The sequence below is a fragment of the Manis javanica genome, chromosome 15, assembly GCF_040802235.1.
Source record: "Manis javanica isolate MJ-LG chromosome 15, MJ_LKY, whole genome shotgun sequence".
In the NCBI taxonomy this organism is placed as follows: domain Eukaryota; kingdom Metazoa; phylum Chordata; class Mammalia; order Pholidota; family Manidae; genus Manis; species Manis javanica.
The window spans coordinates 66,746,272-66,767,690 of NC_133170.1; the positions used below are offsets into that span (position 1 = coordinate 66,746,272).

At 49.2% G+C, this 21,419-nt stretch overlaps 1 protein-coding gene across 3 annotated transcripts; it reads right to left on the reverse strand.

Moving 5' to 3' along the window:
- KMT5A (lysine methyltransferase 5A) lies at positions 1-18,083 on the reverse strand. Of its 3 annotated transcripts, none has more exons than XM_037014077.2 (8): positions 17,977-18,083; positions 13,105-13,226; positions 11,797-11,953; positions 8,738-8,957; positions 8,276-8,363; positions 4,190-4,249; positions 2,513-2,703; positions 1-1,799 (listed from the first exon to the last, which is right to left on the reverse strand). In XM_037014077.2, the coding sequence occupies exons 1-8, from the start codon at positions 17,984-17,986 to the stop codon at positions 1,589-1,591; spliced, it is 1,059 nt and encodes a 352-aa protein (XP_036869972.2). In that variant the 5' UTR covers positions 17,987-18,083; the 3' UTR covers positions 1-1,588. The 3 variants fall into 3 exon arrangements, with proteins under 3 accessions (XP_036869972.2, XP_036869973.2, XP_036869971.2); XM_037014078.2 differs by lacking the exon at positions 17,977-18,083 and adding an exon at positions 13,483-13,745; XM_037014076.2 differs by lacking the exons at positions 13,105-13,226; positions 17,977-18,083 and adding an exon at positions 13,483-13,739.
- Positions 18,084-21,419: the final 3,336 nt, after the last annotated feature.

Genomic DNA, 21,419 nt, shown 5'->3' on the forward strand with positions numbered 1-21,419 from the left:
CCTGCCTGGCAATAAATATTTTAATTTTTGTTTCATTTTTATGATGACAAATAATTTTCAATTTTTTTTTTTTAAATACAAAGCTAAACCACAAACAGGTACAACCAAGACATTTTATCTCACATCTACGTACTCCCATCGGATCCTCGTCCAATTCACTGACCACTGACCAGGCCGGTGGGGGTTGGGTGGGAAGACTTTCTTAGGTAGCACCATCATGTAAGGCTGGGGTCGGGGCTCGGGGGCATCAAGGTTGACAGGGTCTCATACCTGTCTCTATTCATTTACCTGGGACCAGGGGGACTCCAGGTCATGGCTCCAGAGCCACGGCACCCCCAGACTACAGGTTATGAGAACGGGTCCCCCTTTGGTGGGAGGAAGCTACCTACTCCTGCTGTGAGTTAAGAACTTTAGCCTCATCCCTGGGCTGCTGGGCCTGTCTACCTTGTACACCAGCAGATGGGGTGGGGCCCTTTGTTTCAGGGCTTGTAGGCTCACATGCCTATTATGGCTGCATTTTTGTGGGAAAGACACCAGGTGGTCTGACAAACAGAAAGCCTGACAGCAGGTCTGGAACTTTCAAGCCAGCAGAATCGGTTCAGGTTGGGGTGGGGGTAGGGTGATAGGTAATTAGGTAAGTAATTTCTGGTCCCACTACAAAACTTTATTTTTGATTAGAATAGAGTACCATCTCAAATCTCTTCTACAAAAACAACCCCCCCACCAAAAAAAGAAAGAAAAAAGAAAAATGTAGCCACTTCACTCACTTCAAGACCTATATACACGTTAAGTTGTTTTCTGTGGTTTTTTCTTTTTTTTGTCTTTTTTGTTTTGTGATTTTTATTTTCTTAAAATAAATTCAGTGTTCACATTTCTATAAAGAATTAACCCAGTCTCGGGAAGCCCTGCCCTGGCAAGGCTCGGTAAGCGATGCTTTCCCTGCCCACATCTACTCTGATTACCCGCCCTGATGCTTCGAGGTGCCCAGAAAGCGGCAGCCTGTGGAAGAGTACATCTTGGCCCAGCCTATGCTCACAGGCCACTGGGTCAGTAAGCTTTCAAGAAAGCAGAGGGGAAGACTAGCTTACTGCGAAACCTTTTTAAAAAATATTCATACACTTCAAGGTGCGCCTGTCGAGATGTCAAGGAAACAAGAGCTTAGGAACATCCCATACAGGCCCTGGGAGGCAGCGCTGTCCTCACACCGGCCCACACTCAGTGCCAGGTGTGCGGAGACAGTCCCAGCTCTTCAGCTGGAGGCAGGAGAAATCACCCAGTTCTCCAACCTAGTTCATGTTCACTCTTTCCTCTAAAACCTGTGCTGAGTCTTTGACTGCATGCACGGGAAGCACAAACGTTTGAGTTGTATGCAAAAAGGTACAAAACAACTAGAATATAAAAGTTTTGGTAATATAAGGCCATCTGTTCAAGTCCACCTTGGAAACCTGTAACAGATATTTAAATACTACAGTGAAAAGGCATCTTAATATACTTTTTAAAAACATCTGAAGTAATCTGCTAAGATTAAGTGTGTAAAAAAAAATCAATTCCCTTTGAGGGCACTTTGTCCATGGAAAGGGGTGGGGCATTAATGCTTCAGCCAGGGGTAGGCTTCGATGGAAGCCCTGCTGCGGTCCCCATAGTCATACAGGAGCTCCTCCCCAGCCTCAATGTCGCGGGACGCGATGAGGATGAGGTGAGGCACGCCATTGATGTCATGCAGTTTCGTTTGGCAGTTCCCACATTTACTGTGATTGATCAGTCTTCCCAGGCGATCTGTCTCTCTTGTTGCATCCACGCTGGCAGGGAGGAAGGACAACACAGGATTAAATTGGTAAGAGAGGCTTTTGATTCCAGGTAGAATCATGCTGTCAACTCTGGTGGGATTTATTGCCACTTTTTTGGGAAAAAATTTATCTTTGAGAGCCTAGATAGAAGCACTGTGTGGGGTATTTGAGGTGTGGGTGGGAATAGATGGGAATGCAAAAGAATCTTTGTGGAGCAATGTGAGGTAACTATAGAGTTATGCATAATAAATAAATGGGTAAAAATCCAAAATGCTGAGTGGGGGCAGCAGTGTACATGTGGGAGCAGAGGGCACATGGGAACTCTCTGTACCTCCCACTTAGTTTTGCTGGGAACATAAAACTGCTCTAAAAAATAAAGCCTGTTAACAAAACACAGTCAACTACACTGGCCATATGGAGAAGGAACAGTTGGCAATTTCTAGAGCTGCTCTGGCTGAAAGCCCCAGGAGAGGCCAGGTAAGCCTCCCAACAGGCTTTCCTGTGCCTTGGCCACACCTGCATCTCGTCTGATGAGATGGCATCCAGAATACATCCGAGCCCAAGTATTAAGAAGGGGAAGTAGGAACTTGCAGAGCTGTGAAACACCTCTGAAAAAGGGTGGCAAGAACTGAACAGAATCAGGATGCTCTTGGTGTCTTTTGGCTGTGTGGCCTGTCCTCTCCACCAGAGTAGGGAAAAGGCAGGTGGTGCGCTAATGGGCTTACCAGTAGGTTTTGCTCAGATACTGAAAATAGTACATGTAGCAGCCTGTGGAGGGGTCTTGTGCATACAGAGCCTCCCGCTTCTTAGCATCAGTGATCTCGATGAGGTCCCCGTGGTATTCTACCACAAACTCGCCCCGGGAGAACTGCTTGGTGGCAATCACGCCCCTGCCCTTGCCATCGATGAGGTCGATCTGTTGAGAGATGATGAGATGATGAGAGAGGGAGAGATGGAGAAAGGGAGAGGAGAGAGAGAGAGAGGGAGGGAGGGAAGGGGGGAGAGAGGAAGGGGGAGAGACAGAGGGAAGGAAGGGGGGGAGGGAGGGGGGAGAGGGAGGGAGGGGGAGAGAGGGAGGGAGGGAAGGGGGGAGAGGGAGGGAGGGGGAGAGAGGGAGGGAAGGGGGGAAAGGGAGGGAGGGGGAGAGAGGGAGGGAGAGAGGGAGGGAGGGAGGGGGAGAGACAGAGGGAAGGAAGGGGGGAGATGGAGGGGGAGAGAGGGAGGGAGGGAAAAGAGAGGGAGAGAGGGAGAGAGAGGCCATGCATGCCCACTTCCTGGATGCCTGGGGCCTTATCAAGTGTGCTATAGGATTTACTCCACGTGCAGTTGTGCAGTTAAATGTCTATTAAGTGTGAACAGTCACGCGACCATCCATCACCCCAAAATGTTGCCTTGTGTCCCCCACAAGGCACTGTTACATTCGATCCTCAGGATAGATGTACTAAGTGGGTGTTGGCCTGTTTGCAGATGAGAAAACTGAGGCTGCAGACTGTGCCACAGCCACATGGCTAGGAAGGGGTGCAGTGCAGACTCAAACCCACATACTCAGCCTCCTCAGGGGGGCAGACCCAATATTTCACGTCTCTCCTTTCCTCCACAATCTGCCCTCCCGTGTTTCTCCTCATTCCGTTTCAAGTGGAGTTGGAGCATGGTTGCTTGAGGGGCCCAGACTCAAGTTCAGATCCCCCAAGACAGAGGGTGGAAACTACAGCTTTCTGACCCGTGTCCCAGCCCAGCCCATGTGGACATCCTCCTCCCCTCTCACCCACCGTGTTTTGAAATATACAAAGAAAAAAGCGAATTCCTTGGGCATTGTCATTTCCTGGAAAAAGAGTTTAGGAAAAATGTATCAGTTTCTCCTTTTAAAAGTTCCTTCAGACACTACGCTAAATGAAAGAAGCCAGATACAACAGGCTACCTATTCTACGATGCCATTTATGTGAAATGCTCAGAACAGGCGAACCCAAAAACAGAAAGCAGATGGTGGTGGCCCATGGCTGGGGGAGGGAACAGGGAGTGACTGCTCACAGGTATGGGGTTTGTGTCTGGAAGGATGAAATAGCTCTGGAACGTTTTCATTAGGCTGATGGTTGCACAATGCCGTGAATGTACTTAATGCACTTAATTGTACATGTAATGGTTATAATGGTACATTTTATATGTATTGTACTACAATTCTAAAAAGTTTCCTCAGGATAACATTTCCTACACAAAGCCCATTTATGTTTCCTTCCTGAGATGGTCCTTAACATCCGTTTTGGTACTCGGCCCCTTGGTGAGCTAGCAGTCTGGGCCCTGGGGCCACTACAGGTTAAAGAAGCACGGCGGCCACTGTCAGCTGAAAACCGCGGCAACTGTGATCTTATGGCCTGGCCTCCGTGTGGGGCCCCTGCTGTCCTTACCTTCATTCCTTCTTCCTTCCCGCTCTCAATCAGTTTGTCTATTCGCTTCCTTTCTTCAGACTGAGTGGAGATGAAAGAACAAGATGTCAGCATTGTCTCCTGGCCTGTTCTGGGCAGCCCTGGCCACCCAGGACACCCACAGGGTCACTCAGTTTACCTCCATGACAGTGGTCCTGGAAGTGCCTAAGCCCTTACACCTCCACCTTTTTCCACCCATCCGTTGTGGACGGTTTGCTACCTGGGATTCAACTGGACTATAAAGGACACATGGTGGCAGCAGAACTGGGTTGGGCTATATTCTGTTTAAGTCATTGATACCTAAGCATCAGGACTCTGACATCACATAAAATCAGCTGGAGTTGAACAGGTGCATGCCCTTGAGGAGGATAAGGTACACTCCACACTCCTCCCACCTACTGGCCCCTAAGGGCGTCTGGGTTCAGGATCTCTGAGCTGCATCTCCATGACTGTGGTGGAGAGGAGGGCCTCCCACCCTAAACAGTCAGCACCCCCTGATGGCCAAGTAAGAAAGGAGTGGACACTCCAGTCTCCTGTCCCTGAGGCCCTTCCTGGCACGTACCTCCATCCCCAACGCTGGTTCCACTGCTCTGGGGACACTAGGGCAGGCAGAGGGAGCTCTGACCAGACAGACCAGAAGCCCTGCCCACCAACTGTATAGCACCTGCAGGGCCAGCCTGTAGCCCTTGTGGACTTGTACATCAGTCCACATAGATTTCTGGATGGCTGTGGTATGTGCTGGGACACGTAGGTGAGCAAGACCAGGCCTCTGCAGCTCCCTTAGGAGGGGTTTACTGTTGCTATGTCACACCCTCACTGGGCAGCCCAAATCCAGCTGACCCTGCTCCAGTTCTACTGCCCCAGCCAGCCAGGCCCAGATGTCTGTCTGTGACAGCTGCCTCACAGGCCTCCTGGCTTCTGCTCTGACCACCACCCATTCTCCAGAAGCATCCAGAGGGGTCTTCTAAAAATGAGATCATGTTGTTTCCCTGATTAAAACCTTCCAGTAAGTTCATTCAATAGTAATATACAGAGTTGGCTCCTGAAAGAGACAAATGTACCAGGGGACCGTAAGATGTCAATGACAAGGGAAACTGGGTGAGGAGCCTATGGGAACACTTGGTACTATCTCTGCCACTCTGTAAATCTAAAATTATCAACCAATAAAAAGTTTATTTAAAGAAAAAAAAAAGCCTTGCAGTAGCTTCCCACTGCTATGGAATAAGAGCTATTTTTCCAATGGACTCTGAATCCTGCAGGATCCAGGCCCCACCTAACTAGCTTCTTATGCCACTGTCACCTTTGTGCCCACACTCCAGCCACACTGCTGGCTCTTTCAGGCAGGCTCATCCCTGCCTCACACACTTTCTGTTCTCCCAGCCTGGGGTACCTTCTCCCCAGTTAATTTGCCTTGCTTGCTTCCTTCTTTCCAAGCTCTGCTCAAAAGGCATCTCCTCAGAACAACTCCCTTTAGCCTGGCCACACTGTCAAACCACTGTCTTATTAAGTTAATGTCAAAGTGCCATCTGAAATTACCTTGCTTTTGGGTTTAAAAAAAAAAATTATTATAATGAATATAAACTCCATTAGTACAGAGACCTGACCTTGTTCACTATGCAATCTTTTGGCTGATAACAGTGCCTGGCACATAGTAATATCACTCACTCACTCACACACAAACACACACCACACTGCACATGGTAACATCACTCACTCACACACATACCCTTGCTGAACTCATTACGACTATGCAGAGACTATTGAGAAAACAGGAGTTAATAGTGGGAAAACGGGGGTAAGGACTGGGGATTTTCCTGCCATGACTGAACATGGCACAGACGCCGAGGGAAGCTGGGACAAGGGTAGATCCCTGAATGCAAGGCCCAAAGGTTGAGTTTCATTCTGGAGGCTGAGGGTTTGGGACATGCAAACAGCCAGCTCTAGGTTTCCTAAATAGAATTCCAGCAGCAGCCCACAAGGCAGCCTTGAGGCAGACCAGTGGGAGGTAAGGGAGGTCTGAATTAGAGCTGGAAGGAGGGACAGATGGAAGACATGCCCAAGGCAATCAGCAGGCTGCTCTGCACCTCCGGCCCAGGGCTGAGCCGGAAATGGAGGCCAGAGCACTGCCAACAGGATGAGTTCCTGCCCCAATACTGGCCATCATCCCACCACATCCCGGCCAACCAGCTAAGGGGCCCCACAGTGAAGCGATGAGGAGCTTGAGCATCTCTCCAAGACCATTTCCACCTCTCGCCCCGGCCCCAACCCCGGCACTGGCCCTGCCTACTCTGTTTTCAAACTCAATGAGGTGTCTGCAAAGCTTTTAATCTCAGTTTCACCCTTGGCTACCTCACCCCTCTCTTATGCCCCACCCATCTGGGCTCTGGCTTCTGCCCCCTAGGACAGGCAAGTCAGGACTGACCACACCCCTCAGGTGAGGCCTGGCTGCCCTGGCCTCGAGCTTTACCTGTGCAGTCAGGAGATACCACCACCCTGGCCAGCCAGTCTCATCGTCCAGCCAACAGCCACCTCACTGCCTGGCCAGCAACCACCTGGCCGTGGTGTTCACTCAGCAGGGCCACATAAACCACGAGGGGGGCAGCATGGCTCTCCCTTGCAGCTGGCTCCTCATCCTGTGACAGAGCTAGCTTAGTTGTATGCAGGCCCGGATCTGGGGAAGCAAGTGTCTTCCCTTGCGCTCACCAGCTGCAAGATTCAGCGGACCTGCATCCTGTCCCACTGCAACCTTCATTCCTCCAGACAGAAAAGCCCTTGTGATTTCATTAAAGAGGCAAACCCAGCTGCCCCCAACCTGCAGCTCCCAGCCACTTGGTGAGCCCCCAGCACTCTGTGTGGGCAAACAGTGGCTAAACCACACCTGGGAGGGGTCTTGGGTTTGGGGCCTGGCACCGCCCCAGCCTCTGAAGTGCTGTCTTTAGCACAGCCTCCCACTGCAGGCAAACATAGCAGCTCATTCTTGGCCAAAAGACACTGGCTTTCTAAGGAAATAAAGCCAAAGTTTCTCTCTACATGGAAAAATGAATCCCCCTTTTTAGTTTGTTTTTTAAAATGAAGCCTTATCAATTCAAAGAAAAAAAGAGAGAAAAGACTACATTACCATATATGTATCTACAGATTTTAGCATAAAAAAAGCTGAAGGAGTCTGTGTGTGCCTACAAGGGCCCACCACCACCACTCTGTGGAGGTGGCAATCCTGAGCAGGGCTCCTCCAGCTCCAGTTCTGCCTAGAGGTTGCTGTAGGGGTGTGGGAGAGCAGAGGGGCCAGCCCAGACACCCCTCGGGGAAGGCGGAGGTAAACAGCCCCTGGGCTACAGGGCCAGGCCACACTCTGGGTTCCCTTCACAGAAAGGCAACCACCACACCTCACTGCATCAAATACTGACGACTGCTGCATAGCTTGGCACTCTGCAAACACTGGGCACAGACAGTCCAGCCAGCCTTCCTGCCTGTGACCAGGGTGGGAAAGAGCAGACAGGAGCCTTGGGAGGTGACAACAATGGGAGAACATATGTGATCATAGTCGTGGGTGACCAGCGCTTACCGTGTTCCAGGCACGGTTTTAAATGTTCTACGTGCATTTACACATCTAATTCTCCCAATAACCCCCTGGGACACTGCTTTATTATCACACTGTACAGACAGGGCAGCGAAGGCACAGTGCAGTTAGGTAACTGGTCTGAAGTCATACAACCAAGTTACTGCTCTTTAACCACCTTAAGACACCACATGGAAACTTCTGGACTCCAGACAAACTTCTAAAAGGACAAGCAGCCTACCCCATGGTCTCAGGCTCCAATGGCCCTGCCAACAAGTCCTGAAAAATGCACCTGCAGTGTTAACACCTGACTTTCCATGCCACATGCTACAAGTATGAGGCTTCTTCACGGAAGCATCTGAGCCAAGCCTCCTGGTGACGCCCACTAGACCAAGAATACCAAGGCCACAGAGACAGACTTGCCCCAACATGACAAAAAGAAAGCTCAAGTTGTGTGTGCCAAGCAGTGCCAAGCAGCTCCAAGAGCTGGAATGGAAACCATGTGATGCCACCTGCAGCTCAGCCTTGCTCTTCCTGGAGCTCCTGCGCACAGGGTAGAAGTCTGTGAGTTTGCGGTTCTGTTGCGTTTTTCCTTGAGCCCTGGGGTGGACGAGAAGAGGAGAACAGAAGTATTAGCGCTCAAATCACACTCACACCCCAGCAGCACACAACGTCTTAGCAGGCAGCTCCTTGGAAACAATGTCACTCAAAAACCGTTTTCTACTGTGGTCCCACAGGTTCACCTGCCTGTGGAGTCCTCAGAAAGGGCATCAAAGGCAGGCTTGCCTACTCTGGGGAGGGGAGGAGACCCATATACCAGACTGAGATGCTGACAAATAATGGTGTCACTGGTGGCAACACAGGGAATCTGAGCCTTAATGTGAGAATCTAAGAGGGTGGACTGCTTAACCCAGGCTCTGCTGGGTCAGAAGAACCTAACTGCTCTGCGCTGGGAGGGCACTGGAGGCACTTACTTTTTCTGAGGGGCCTGCTTGCCCCTGACGGGCTTTTTCAGGGCTTGCTTGGCAACGGCTGCATTGGGAGAATCACAAGACGAGTTTGGAGTTTTGGGAGGTTCTGCTGCTTCAGATTTTTGGTTTGGAAAAGGTACCAGGGGACCTCTCCTGGCGTCTTTGCTCTTCTGCTCCTCGGCCTTCACGGTGCTACGTATTGTGTTCCCAGGGTTTCTTTTTTCTGTAGGCAGAGGGTAGAAGACAGTTTATTCTCAACTCTCTGCCTCCCTGTTTCTAGACTGTCTGCTGGGTTCTAAGAGGATCATGGGTGTCAGGCAGAGGTGTCCTCGGCCTAGGATGCCCATATCACTACCACCTCAGAAGCATCACCTTTACTTTTTAACCCAGACAGTGGGCAGAGCTTTTGGTCTTCTCTATCTCCTTTTTTTCTCTTGGCTATACTGAGGTACAATTTGACAAGTAAAACTGTAAGACATACAAACTGTTCCTTGTGATGATCTGACATACATATGTACCGGAAAAGGATCCCTCCCACCCAATTCATTAGCACACCCTGTCTCCCACATCTTGATGAGGGAGAGCACCCTGGAAGCAGACAGCAGAACCACATGAACACTTGGTCAATAGCTTTTGGGAACTGAGCTGCAGACCCCAGAAAAAAAACTAAACTCCTAAAGAGTGGGCCAGCAATAATGAACAAGAATAAGGCCATAAAGGAGAACTTCCTCCTCAGCACAAAGACCTCTTACCCAAGAGCTAATTCCTTTCAGATTCTAAAAAAGAGCTCCCTCCGCCTTTATAAAGGGGTGGAAGACCAGCATTCAGGGCCCAGACACTGGTCAGCAGGTCATGAGGGGTGCTAAAAATAGTCTGTTACTGAAAATACTTGTGGAGCACCATAACTGGTGAACTTTTCACTTTTTTTTAACCTAATGATTTACTCTTCACAAATTAGTAAATAATGCATTGCCGATAGGAATGTAAAATGGTGCAGTGACTTTGGAAAAGAGTTTGGCAATTCTTCAAAAAGTTAAACATTGAGGGACCTTATGCCCCAGCAAGTCTACTCCTAAGCGGTTTTAATAAGAGAATTAAAAACATGTGCCTACATAAAAACCTGTATACGAATGTCTATAGCTCATTCAAAATAGCCAAAAAGTGGAAACAACCTACATCAGTCCATCAACTGATGAATGGGTAAATAAAACGTGGTAAATCCACATGATGGAGATTTATACAGAAAGGAATACAGCACTGGCACACGCTACAACATGGATAAGCCTTGAAAACATGATGCTGAGTGAAAGAAGACAGACACAAAAGGCCACATATGTGTGATTCCATTTCTAGGAAATGTCCAGAACAGTGAATCCACAGACACAGAGAGTAGATTAGTGGTTGCCCGCAGTTGAGGGAGGAACGGGGAGTGGCTGCTAATAGGTACCTGTTTGTTTTTTTGCAGGGGGTGGAATGTTTTGGAATTAGACAGTGGTTGTACACATCTGTGAATATATTAAAAACCACTGAATTGTATACTTTAAAATGGTAAACAATATGATATTTGAATTTTATCTCAATAAACAAAGAAAAAAAAGTGCAGCAAAACCCATCCAGACCATTCTCACTCCCTTACATGCCTTCCTGAGTGGAAACAGAGGTAGTTAAGGCCAGGATGTCAGCTATAACCCTAGGAGTGGGTGGTACCCTTGACTATCAGCTGTCTCATCCATTTGCATCAAAGCAGAAAAAAGGTAGAGAACAAAGGACAAGAGCCTGGCCCTTGGGGATTGCTGCAAAGTAAATTCAGTCCCCAAATTCTCCTTGTTGCCATTTAGTAACAGTATGAGCCAAATAAGCTGGCTTGTGTACCATGTCACCATTTAGGAAAAATCACATTCTTTCCCACTCCAGAAGGGGTGTGAGGCTGTAGGAATACCATTTAGAGAGAGTGCCCTCCCCCATCCGTGTGAGGCAGGTGCTATTCTAAGTGCTGCCGAAGCAGGGAAGAGCAGGTTGTGATATATGCAGTCCAGAGGAGGAAGGGTTGTTGGGAGAGAGCACTTCACCATGCCCTTCTGCACCTGTGCTTTAACCCACCTTCAGAATAGCCCTGAGAGGTAGGATTCTTTTCTCTCCCACTTTAGGGATGGAAGAACTGAGGCTCAGAAAAGAGGAACAACCCACCTAAACCTAGTGGCAGAGCTACGATTAGAACCCACGTCATTTAAAGACTGACTGAAATAGTATCACTGTCCACCAGGGGGGGAATCAAGCCAAGTACTGGCTCCTGCCCCTCATTCCAGGCTTTCCCACCCCTGGTTCTTAGATCTGACCTCAGAGGTTGGGCTACACCATCATTTCTGACATTTTCTGTTAACAAATACAAGCCTTCCTTGTATCGAGCTGCTGGTAGCCAGAGTTCTGCTTCTTTAAAGCAAATTTTAAATAGAAGGGAGCATGGTTGAGTTGGGGAAAGCTCAATGCAACTTTAAAAGGGAATATGTGGATTACAACAAGACTTCTATAAGGTTTCACCTTATTTTTCAGGGCCAGACAGAATTTTCAGTAAATGCACATTTAAGCGTTCAATAATTTATTTTCAAATCTCATCACAGAGGATGCTGCTTTGGAGAATAACCCTGAACACTTGAGTGGAAAGAAACTTTAAAAATGAGGTCAAGGCTGGCTCATAAAAGGGAAGGAAGTCAGTTTCCTGTGTTCACACAACACAGGACTGCAAGTGCCTGGTATGTACATTTCTGGCACCTGTGAGCCTCTTTACTGCAGGTCAAGTGCCTTATTTTTGCAACTTGGCAAGACAACATGCTAACTCTTGTGAAAAAAGGGAGAACCTGCCAGACACCAGGGCATACACCCTGGAATGGGTCATTCTTTCCTGTGTCTGTTTTTCTTAGCATCAAGACAGAAAACATGGTTCAAACCTTTTGAATTTGAGTTTGAAAAGAATGGAGAAACATTTCATATATATGCATAATTACGGAGGAGAAAAGCTTCTGCAACCTGACTGTGGTCAGAACTGGGCCATTTCAGAGGCTTACCTTCTCGTTTCCTGTAGATCCCAGCTAATGGCTTCCCCTGGCATTTGACTTCGTGATGTGCAACTGAGTTCTCTTCCTGAAGGGGGGAACGCATTCCAGAGCATTTGTTGGGGCTCATGTAGGAATAGATCTTTGATTGCCCGGTAAATACATTCTCCTAAAACGACAAATGCATATTCTGAAAGAGGCTTGAAGAAGACTAAATCCCATAGCATTTAGGGGAGAACAGATAATCAGAATACAAAAAACAAAAAAGACATCATCTCTCAAAGGCTGGGCTACCAGGGGATGACAGCCCGGAGGAGCAGTGGAAGGTCTGGAATCTTCCAGGCCCAAGTCGGACGTTTCCTGAATACATGTGATCTCTAATTCTGGTCACTAAAGGGACATCTGGCCAGCAGCTATACACAAAGGTCTACATAAAGAGACAACCTAAAAGTGGCAGGGAGGTCAGAATGACCCAGAGGAAACAAATTTGAAGGGCTGGCCTATGTGCTGGAGCTAACAACTCCCCTGGCAGTTGGTGAAGGGACTCTAGCACAGAAATAGGCCTCAGGGAACCTGGTTAACCACTTCTTGGTCCTGAGGGTAGCTGGTAGGACTCGCCATTATTGCCTGAGCCTTCTGTGTGCCAGGGTTGGCACCTCTCAAATCAATACAGCCCAGCAGCCTCCCAGGACTAAGGGTCTGGACTTCGGTTGGAGGAATTCTGAGGGTAACTGGGGACTGGGTGGGGGTGGAGAGCTCAATGAAAGCACAGCCCACAGCCACCGCACTCAGGAGTCACTCCATTGCAGAAGGTATCTGGGCGTTAGCGGGAGAGTGGGACAGGCCGGTGGGGCGGCACAGGTCACTGAGGTGTCTCTGGGCGGGGGCCGTTCCTCTGAGCAAGCAAAGACAGGAGGAAGGCATCCCCAGAAACACTGCTAGGGCATTTCCGCTGGTGAACCATTAAACACCAAGTCGGCAAGACCCGTGACCTCTCTGAGGGACCCGGGCAGGCCCCGCGCACCCTGGGAAGGCGGCCACCTCGGGGTAGCTGGGTTTCGGGGTGCGGAAATGCCATAAAGAGACAAACTTTTCCGAGGTCAAACAGTGCCGGAGTTATGGCGGAGCGAGAGCGGACGCCACTCCCAGGCAGGCAGTAGAAAAGGAAGCTGCCCGGCCGGGCGCCCCGCCCGCACCCCCGCCCAGGGCGGCGGGCGGGGGTCCCGGGGGCGCGCCCACGTGCTCACGGCGCGGGGCTGACGAGGCGGCCGCCGCACGGCCCCTGGGGGCGCGCTGAGTGCCGGGAAGGTGCCTGCTTACCCCGTTGGTGCGGGGCCTCCCCGGGCCCCTCCGCTCCACCATCTCCGGGCCCGGGGCCGTCGCTGCCACCGCCGCCGCCGCCGCCGCCGCCTCCACCGCGCGGGGCTTGGACATCTTCCTGCCTGGAGAGGGGGACCCGGGGGAAGCGGGGGAGGGGGCGCTCAGGGCGCGGCGGGGCGGGGAGCGGAGCCGCCCGGGCCGGGCGCCGCAGCGGCGCCTCCCGCCGCAGCCATGTTCCGAGGGCCCGGCGGCGGTGGGCCGCCCGCGCCGTGGGGAGGCAGGGGCCGGCCGGCCGGGCCGGGGCCCGCGCCGCCCTCCCGCCGCCCGGCCCGGCCGGGCCCCGCCCGCCCCCAGCGCGACCGGGCCCGACACACCCACCTGCAGCCCGGCCGGGCCCATGGCGGCGCGCCCCGCGCCCTCGCCGCCGCGGCCCGGCCACCACCGCTGCCGATGCCGCTGCCGCAGCTGCTGCCGCCGCCACCAGCGCCGCCGCGGCGCCCCGGGGAAGGGCCGGCGGCGCCCCACGGCGCCCCCTTCCCCCATGGCCTGTGACGCCGGGCCCGACGCGCGCCGCGGCAGCCCGGCCGGCCCGGCCGAGGACGAAGGAGGGAGGCGCTGGCAGCGCGTCGTCCCGCTCGCCGCCGCCCACCGTCCGGCTCCCGGCCCGGGGCGGGGCTGGCAGGGGCGGCGCTGCGAGGCTCCTCTGAGGGAGGGAGGCGGGCCCCGGCCGCGGCGAATCCCGACTCGGGCGCGCCCCCTCTCGCGTGCCCGCAGCCGCTCTGGGAGGAAGGGGTGGGAAACATGATAATGACAGCCCAGTTCTGGGGGACCGGGCTCCTCTCGCTAGCTCAACGGTATTTCGGGAAGACCCGTCCGTGCCAGCTCGATCCGCAGCGGCGACGAACGCGTCAAGGCCAGGGTCCCTGTGTGCCTGAGCCTGTGCTCACAGAGCATTTTGATGGGCATTCAATCCTCTCCGCAAGCTCACGGGTCGGGGGCGGGCAGGTCCCGTGGCAAACCTGTTTAAGATGAGGCTCAGGGGAGGTGCAGGGGCTTGCCTAAGACCCCAGGACTAGAAAGTGATGGGGTCAGATGTCAAACTAAGGCGGTCTGTGCTTGACCTGTACAGGCCCCGGAGAGAAAGAGCAGGGGTTAAATGTGAAGTTTGTTGGGTGCTTCTGCGTATGTTATCTCATTCAAGACTCACAACCGCCCTCTGAAGGTAGACACCATTAGTATCTCTTTTCCACAGATGGGAAAGCCAAGGTTCAGAGAAATTAGAAGCTTGGCCAAATTCTCAGAACTAGAAATGGAATTCCAGGCCAGCTCACCCCAGAGCCTGCGCTTAAGGCACCACCCTCCAGTTGCAGATGAGGAAATTCAAATTGGGAGGAGCAAACGGTGTTGCAGAAAGGCTTAACAAGTCACTCAGTGCTCCTGTCCCCACGCCCATGAGGAAATGTCTTAGGCCGGAGTTCCAGCCACTCTGGTATTTTGTCTCAGCGTAGGTCACTGCCCTGCACCACTGTGCTTAGCTATCAGGGTTTCAGGGCCCACAGCCAAGGAGTCATTGTATTTGTGCAAAGTCATAGATGCAAACAAGACACAGGGCATCTATCTCTGATTGCTTGAGTCATGGTCTGGTAGGCAAAGATTGGGTTTCTCTCCCTCCGTCTGCCCCAGAGGTGCTTTGTGACCATGGCCAAGTCATTTCCCCAGTCTCAGTGTCATGGATAAAAAACAAGAACCTTGAATTCCATAATCACCCAGGGCACCTTCCAAAATCCACAGATAAACAAATGGCTGTCACTCTAAGTAACTGCCTCTCCTTAGAAGGGATAGGCTGAATAGGATTATATGTCAAGACACTGTTCCCAAATCAGCTCACCCTTTAGAACCCACCCTAACCACTAACTCCAGTGCTCTGGTAGGTAGGGCACGCTGCCCATTTGAATACCCAAGAGACTATGCAGAGAGTGAAAGAGAATTCTAAAGTGACCCTCTGACCCCCAGGTCCTGCCTTTTGAAACAGTGCCCATTACATCTGCAGAGCAGAGAAGGTTTGCAGTTTGTTGCCAGACTATTATGGAAAACTTGGTTTCGAAGCAGGGAGCAGCCACTCAGATCATCTTGTCCGCTTCACATATATTTTAACACCCCACCCAACACACACACATACTCAGAGCCATAGGTTTCTCTATTTTAGCCCTCAACAACAGTAGATACATTAAAACACAAGTCCATCACCCGTTCCTCTGACCTCTGCAACTCTATTATGTAGAAGATGTAATACAATTCAGTATAAGTTTAAAAACAATTCTTCCTTTCTCTCTATATGAGGTGTTCATATGTACATAACAAATGTACCCATTGGCAGAAATAAAAACTCTTTAATGTTGCCCAGATCTCATAGAAATAGAATTCAACAGCAATGATACGAATAGCTAACATTACTGAATGTTTATTATATGTTAGACCCTGTAATAATGCATTATTTAATTTAACCTTCATAGCCATTTATGAGAAGGTACTATTTCTATTTCCAGATGTGAAATAGAGGCTGGGGAAGATAAATTACTTGACTAGGGATTATACAACTAAGGTAGTGACAAAGTTGGAGTCGGAACCCAGTTCTGCTATACAAGTACAAGGGTGCTTTACCATGAAGAATATATTGCTTCCCTTGAACTCAAGCACAAAAATATCAATCCATTCATCCAACAAACATTTATTGAATACCTACTTTATTCCAGGCCCTCTGTGCTAAGGACATGAGAGTGCACACAGAGACAGATGGAGCACAGTAAAGCCAGAGAGGTCCAGCAGGGCCCTGCAGGCCATGGTGAGGATTGTGGACTTGATGATCCTAAGAATTAAAGGGAGCCTAGGGGAGAGAAGGTAGTGGTCATATGATAAAAATCTATGTTCTTAGGGACCACTCTAGCTGCTGAGGGGTAATAAAGTGGAGATGGTAAAAGTAGAAAGAGGGAGACCAACAGGAGCTGACAGTGGCAGTAGAGATGGAGAAAAGTAGATGGACTGATCCTCCTCAAACTAATATATTTGAGGGGGAAAATATATGCGATTGTAAAACTTCAACACGAGGGAGGAGTTGCCTGGTATCTGATCATTTTGTTCACATGATCCAGCAGCGGTCTTTAAGGCAACAACAAGTTTGGAATAAGACTACATTTCCAGAAGAAAAAGATGAAAGATTGTAAATGGTTTGATATTTATGACACCAAATGCCCAAAATTCTGCATGAGTAATGAAGCCTAGGAAATAAGTAACAATTAATTTGGGGGTCAAGTAAGATGGAATCACTAACCCATAATCACAAAGGTGAGTCATAAGCCTGCCATGGTAGTGGCTGGAAACCCTTGTGTTCGTTTTGGCCAAGGGAGGTATGTGGAACAAGCAAAGATACAGCATGGCCAGAGTCTAGACAGTGACTTTGAACTTCAGTTTCCACCTCTGAAAAATGGGAATAACAATCTATAAAAATTAACTGAGATAATAAAGTGCCTGGCCCTCAATGGTAATTATTCTTTGTCCATATTATTTAAGTATTTGAATAGCAAAGTGCTCAGTTTCGTTTCTCCCTATAGATTAGTTAAAGCAAACTCTTTTCTTTTTCTTTTAATGCACTACTGTTGAAATGTAATTTAAATGATTTTGCTGTGATGGGAAAAATTAACCAGGGAAGCATAGCCTTATTAAGATTTGTCAGATACTATTAAATATACTTTCAGATGCTTAACACTTTTCTGAAGAGAGATACTCAACTTTCTCTGTGGATTGGGTTATGATGCTTTTCAACTTGAAGTTCATTGTGACTCATTTATTAATCAGAATCTGGGTAAGTCTGGTCCCAGAAGAACCTAAGGGGTTGCTGGGAGAATAAATGATGCAACTGCGTGTAGGGCCTGAAGCAAAGGGGCCCAATAATATTTGCTGAATGAATTTTTCTTTTTTTCATTATTATTGTTATAGGGAGTACTACATTAAAGGCTGATTACTATTAACATGTTATTCCCTGGAATTTTGAGAAAAATGTGAAACCTCAACTTATTTTTTTTTAAATAGTAATGCTACCAAACCATCACGCTCAAGTTTTTGCATGGAGACAGAGCCGCTGAAAATGACCGGCGGCTGGAGATCCCTTTTGGCGCATAACATGGGTCTTACCGTCCTGACAGAAAACTAAGTGTGCCAAGGACTTCAGGCAGGGACATCACCTCCCGCGGCTATACAATCACACCCAAGCCATCTCTCGTGGGCAGGAGTTCTGACCTGCTGCGGCACGAAGGCCTCTCAGAAGGTGCCAGGGGACTCGTCTCACTCCAAAGTGGGCCAGCGGGTCGAGTCCGCGCCCCGGCACCGCAGAGCTGACTCAGGGCGTGGGGAGAGAACTAAGGCGCCTGCCGCGGTGTCTACTCCGCCGCGTTCCCCACGATTACAGACTAAGCCCTCGCCTCGGGGTCACCTCCCTTTGCACCGAGAGCCCCGAAGAGGGCGAAGCCTCGCCCTCCCCCGTCTTTGTATCAATAACAACAGTTCCCTGGAGGTGCCCTGCGCTTCAGTTTCCAAAGAGCTTTGACAGATGGATCCGTTGCCTCTGGAGAGGCAGAGGCAAGCCACCGGGGTGCCCAGGCTTTAGAGGTGAAATCCGAGGCACGGGAGTGGGAGGGGCTTCTGAGGGCTGGAGGTGGCGACAGGTTCCGCAGCCGGTCCCCCGCCCTCCCAGGTCCCGCGCTCCTTCCGAGCAGCCCGCGGAAAGATGCCTCCCGCCGCCGCTCCCGCCACCCCGGTCACCCCTCCAGCTCGACCTCCCACTTAAGCCGCCCCGGCGCCGGCCACCTGGGCCAATACCTCTAGCCATGGCCCCGCTCTGTCACCGCCCAGGATCTCCCGGGAAACGCAGCTTTCGAAAAAAGTTGCAACAACTATAGCAAACTGAGCTACAGCTGCTGCCCTGATTGGCACGGCTGCCCGCCTCTCCCCAGGCTGCGTGCAGTGATAGGCAAGCTGGGGAGGACCAGCCCACCCTTTCCCCGCCTCCCCGGCAAGGCGAGAGGCCACACTTTCTACAAACGCTCTCGGGACAGGTCTCGGCGGAGGAGGTAGCGGGGGGTGGGGGGGGTAGGGGGTTCAAATTTTACCGTCTGCCTGTGTTGATTGGCTGCGGTGGAAGGACTCCCGAGCTGCCATTGGGAGGTTCCAAACTCCGCCCTCTCCCGGTACTCAAGCTCCGGCTCGGGAGGGCTAATCACGCTGCTGGAGGTCTCGCTAAGAGTGGACCGGATCCAGGACTTCCGGCTTTTCTCGGGCTTGACCGGAACTCGACCTTTGACTCCTCGGCCTCCCCTACGACCTGGGAGGCCTAGCTCACTCTCCCATCAGTTGGCATCTCCAGCACCTTGACCGCTCCTGCAGTTTAATCCATTCATTCCCAGGTTTGAAAGGTTTACTGAGTCTGTTCTTCCAGTATTCCAACTAGCTAGCATAGCTCTCACCAACCAACTGGGTCAGTGAGCAAACCTCCCAGAACCTCAGAGATCCTAGCCCAGCATAGGCACCCACTTTACCGATGGGGGAAACAGAATCAGAGGGACCAGACAACTTGCTGCCCAAGGTTCCCCTGCAGTTTCATTGCAGGGCTTGGATCAATCTTTTGACTGTTAGTCCATTAAATGGCTATCTTAACCCCAGGGAAACAACCCTACCTGTTCCCCACCCAGGGTACCCTCAGGTCAGGACGTTCCCAGAGAAAGCACAGATGTTCTGGATATTCTTTGCTTTAGACTAGGGAAGGTGTCCAGTTACAGCTCTTCCCTGGAGGCCCCTCTTGGGGATGTAGGCAGAGGTCACTCATTCATTCTCTTTAGTCCCCAAGCAGGTTTTGGAGTCTCTATATTGTCCAAGGACCCTGTCATGTTTGTGTAAAGCACTGGGGAAAGTAGAAAGTGACATTTTTGTCACTAACTTGCTGTATGTATGGCTTTGGCATATGATTCAGCTCTCTGGTCCTCAACTCCCTAGCTGTCAAATGATAGAGTAAAGGCTCTGATCTTCAAGGTTCCTCCAGCTTCCACAAATATGCAGAGGTTTTTACTTTCTTTAAAATGCATTTAGCTTATATTGAACTGTATATCTGGCACTGTCCAGTCCTCCACAGATACAGTGGCCAATAAGACAGATCCTTCCCCATATATTTTAGGAAAGAAACGAACAAGAAACCATTTTTTAAAAATAAAATATTAAATAGTGATTAAAACTGTGAGTAAAATGGAAATGGGGAATTTTAATGAACATAAGTGGGGAGAGGGTTGCATCTGTAGATTTGGTAGAGTCAGAAAAATTCTCTTTGGAGTTAGTGACTTTAAGTTACACCCTAAGTAAGTAGAACCCAAGGGAAAAGATACTTCTAGGTAGAGGGAATAACAAGTGCAAATGCATGAAAGTGGGAATGAGCTTCATGTGCTTAGGAAAGAAAAGGAAACCCAGTGTCATGGGATTGAGTGTATTGTGGGAGAGAATTTGAGGGATCCAGCTGAGAAGGTAAGCAAGCTATATCACAGAGACCCTTAAAGGCTGAGCTGGTCTCCCAGCCCCAAATCGAGTTTTCTCTCCCCTGCTCTGCAATATTGGGGCTGCACACCATATTGCTCCTTTGCAGCTAGTGTTAGGTTTTGTCACAGGAGAGGATACAAGGAGATTGGAAGGCAGGGGGAGAGAGAAGGGATTTGCTGCTACCTATTTGCTTGCCATTCCCATCATGGTCACCTAAGTAATGACATTTTGCTTCTCAAAGTGACATTTGGTTCTGTCTCCAAGTTCTTACAGGCTCCTTCTTGGATTCTTCTAACTCTGATAACCACAGCTTGTTCTGTTTTCCAGCCATAGAGGCCAGAGCTCCTTCCTGCAGTTAAGTTAGCTCACTGTGCCCTTTTTGCTTCTCCAGTCCTCCACTCCATTTAATACATTTCTTATTTTAAATTCTGTTTTCCTGACCAGATTGACACAAAGGCCGTAGTAAGGTCTAGGCTTTTATACCAAGTCGAATGTGAAGCCACTAACTAGTTTTAAGCCAAGGTTAGGCAGATTGGCGAATGTGAACAGTAATTCATTACAAATAATTACATAAATTACAACAATTTGTTTTGAGATTTAGAATCTTGGAATAATGTGACATGTTTCTGTAATGTTTGCTTAATGATCTCCACTTTCCTAAGATGAAGTACTATGTGGGTGAAATCACACCAGGGCCAAGATGACTTTCCTTACTCTAGTGTTATTTTTGTGTTTATATTTGTTCCAGGCTTTGCTATGCTAAATACTTTATGTTACTGTCAGTTCTTGTAAGGTTCTACAGAATGGGACATGCAAATCCCAAAGTTCCACAGCTGGTGGCCACTGTGATCTGCTAACTCAATCCCATTTTTCTGTGAATATGTATATGATATATATATAAAACATATACACATTTTCCTATTATATGTATGTATGCATGCATCTATATGTATGTCTGTATAGATAGACATACACACATATATAAAAATATAAAATTCCCCCCGTATATACACACATAATTAATACGTGCAATATATATATGTGTGTGTGTTTGTGTAATATATTTGGGACTCAAGCAAGTGAGAATAAAATGATACTCTATTTGATAGGCTTACAGTTAGGATTAAATGAGAGAATGAAGATAAAACATGTGGATGTAGGAGCTTGAAATGGCATCCATTTAGCAGTGAATAAAATAAAGTTATAAAATTTCATCCGAGTGCATTGCCATAATTTTCAGTTATAACACTTTCCTCTTGCTCTTTTCTTTAGCATCCTCTGAGGGAGACCAAACCTTGCCTATTAAGTAGCTTTTCAAGAGAGGTTTTTTTTGTGGTCAGTCTCCTTGTCATTGAATGAACACAAAAAGGGTGTCTAGAGCATAAACTCTGGGATCAGATGATATAGAACCAGTGGCTTTATGCTTGATGAACGTTTTTTTCTCATCTGTTAAATGAGTATATCTTCTTATCACCCCTGCATCTCTCTTTAAGGAACGATATTATAAACTAGTAGTTCAATTGGTTGAGAATTCCTTAAAGTCTTAAAAATTATGATTTTATTGAAAAAGCAAATTGAAAATGTATATATTGATGAGCAAGGGTGGGGTTTTTTGTTTGTTTCTTTGAAAAGTCTGCTTGAAGATGGTTTAGCAGCACAGCTCAAACTTTTCAACACAGAATGTGATTTTTCTTACATTTTTTACTGTGTGGACTTCCTTTTGTTTGGTTTTTGGACAGACC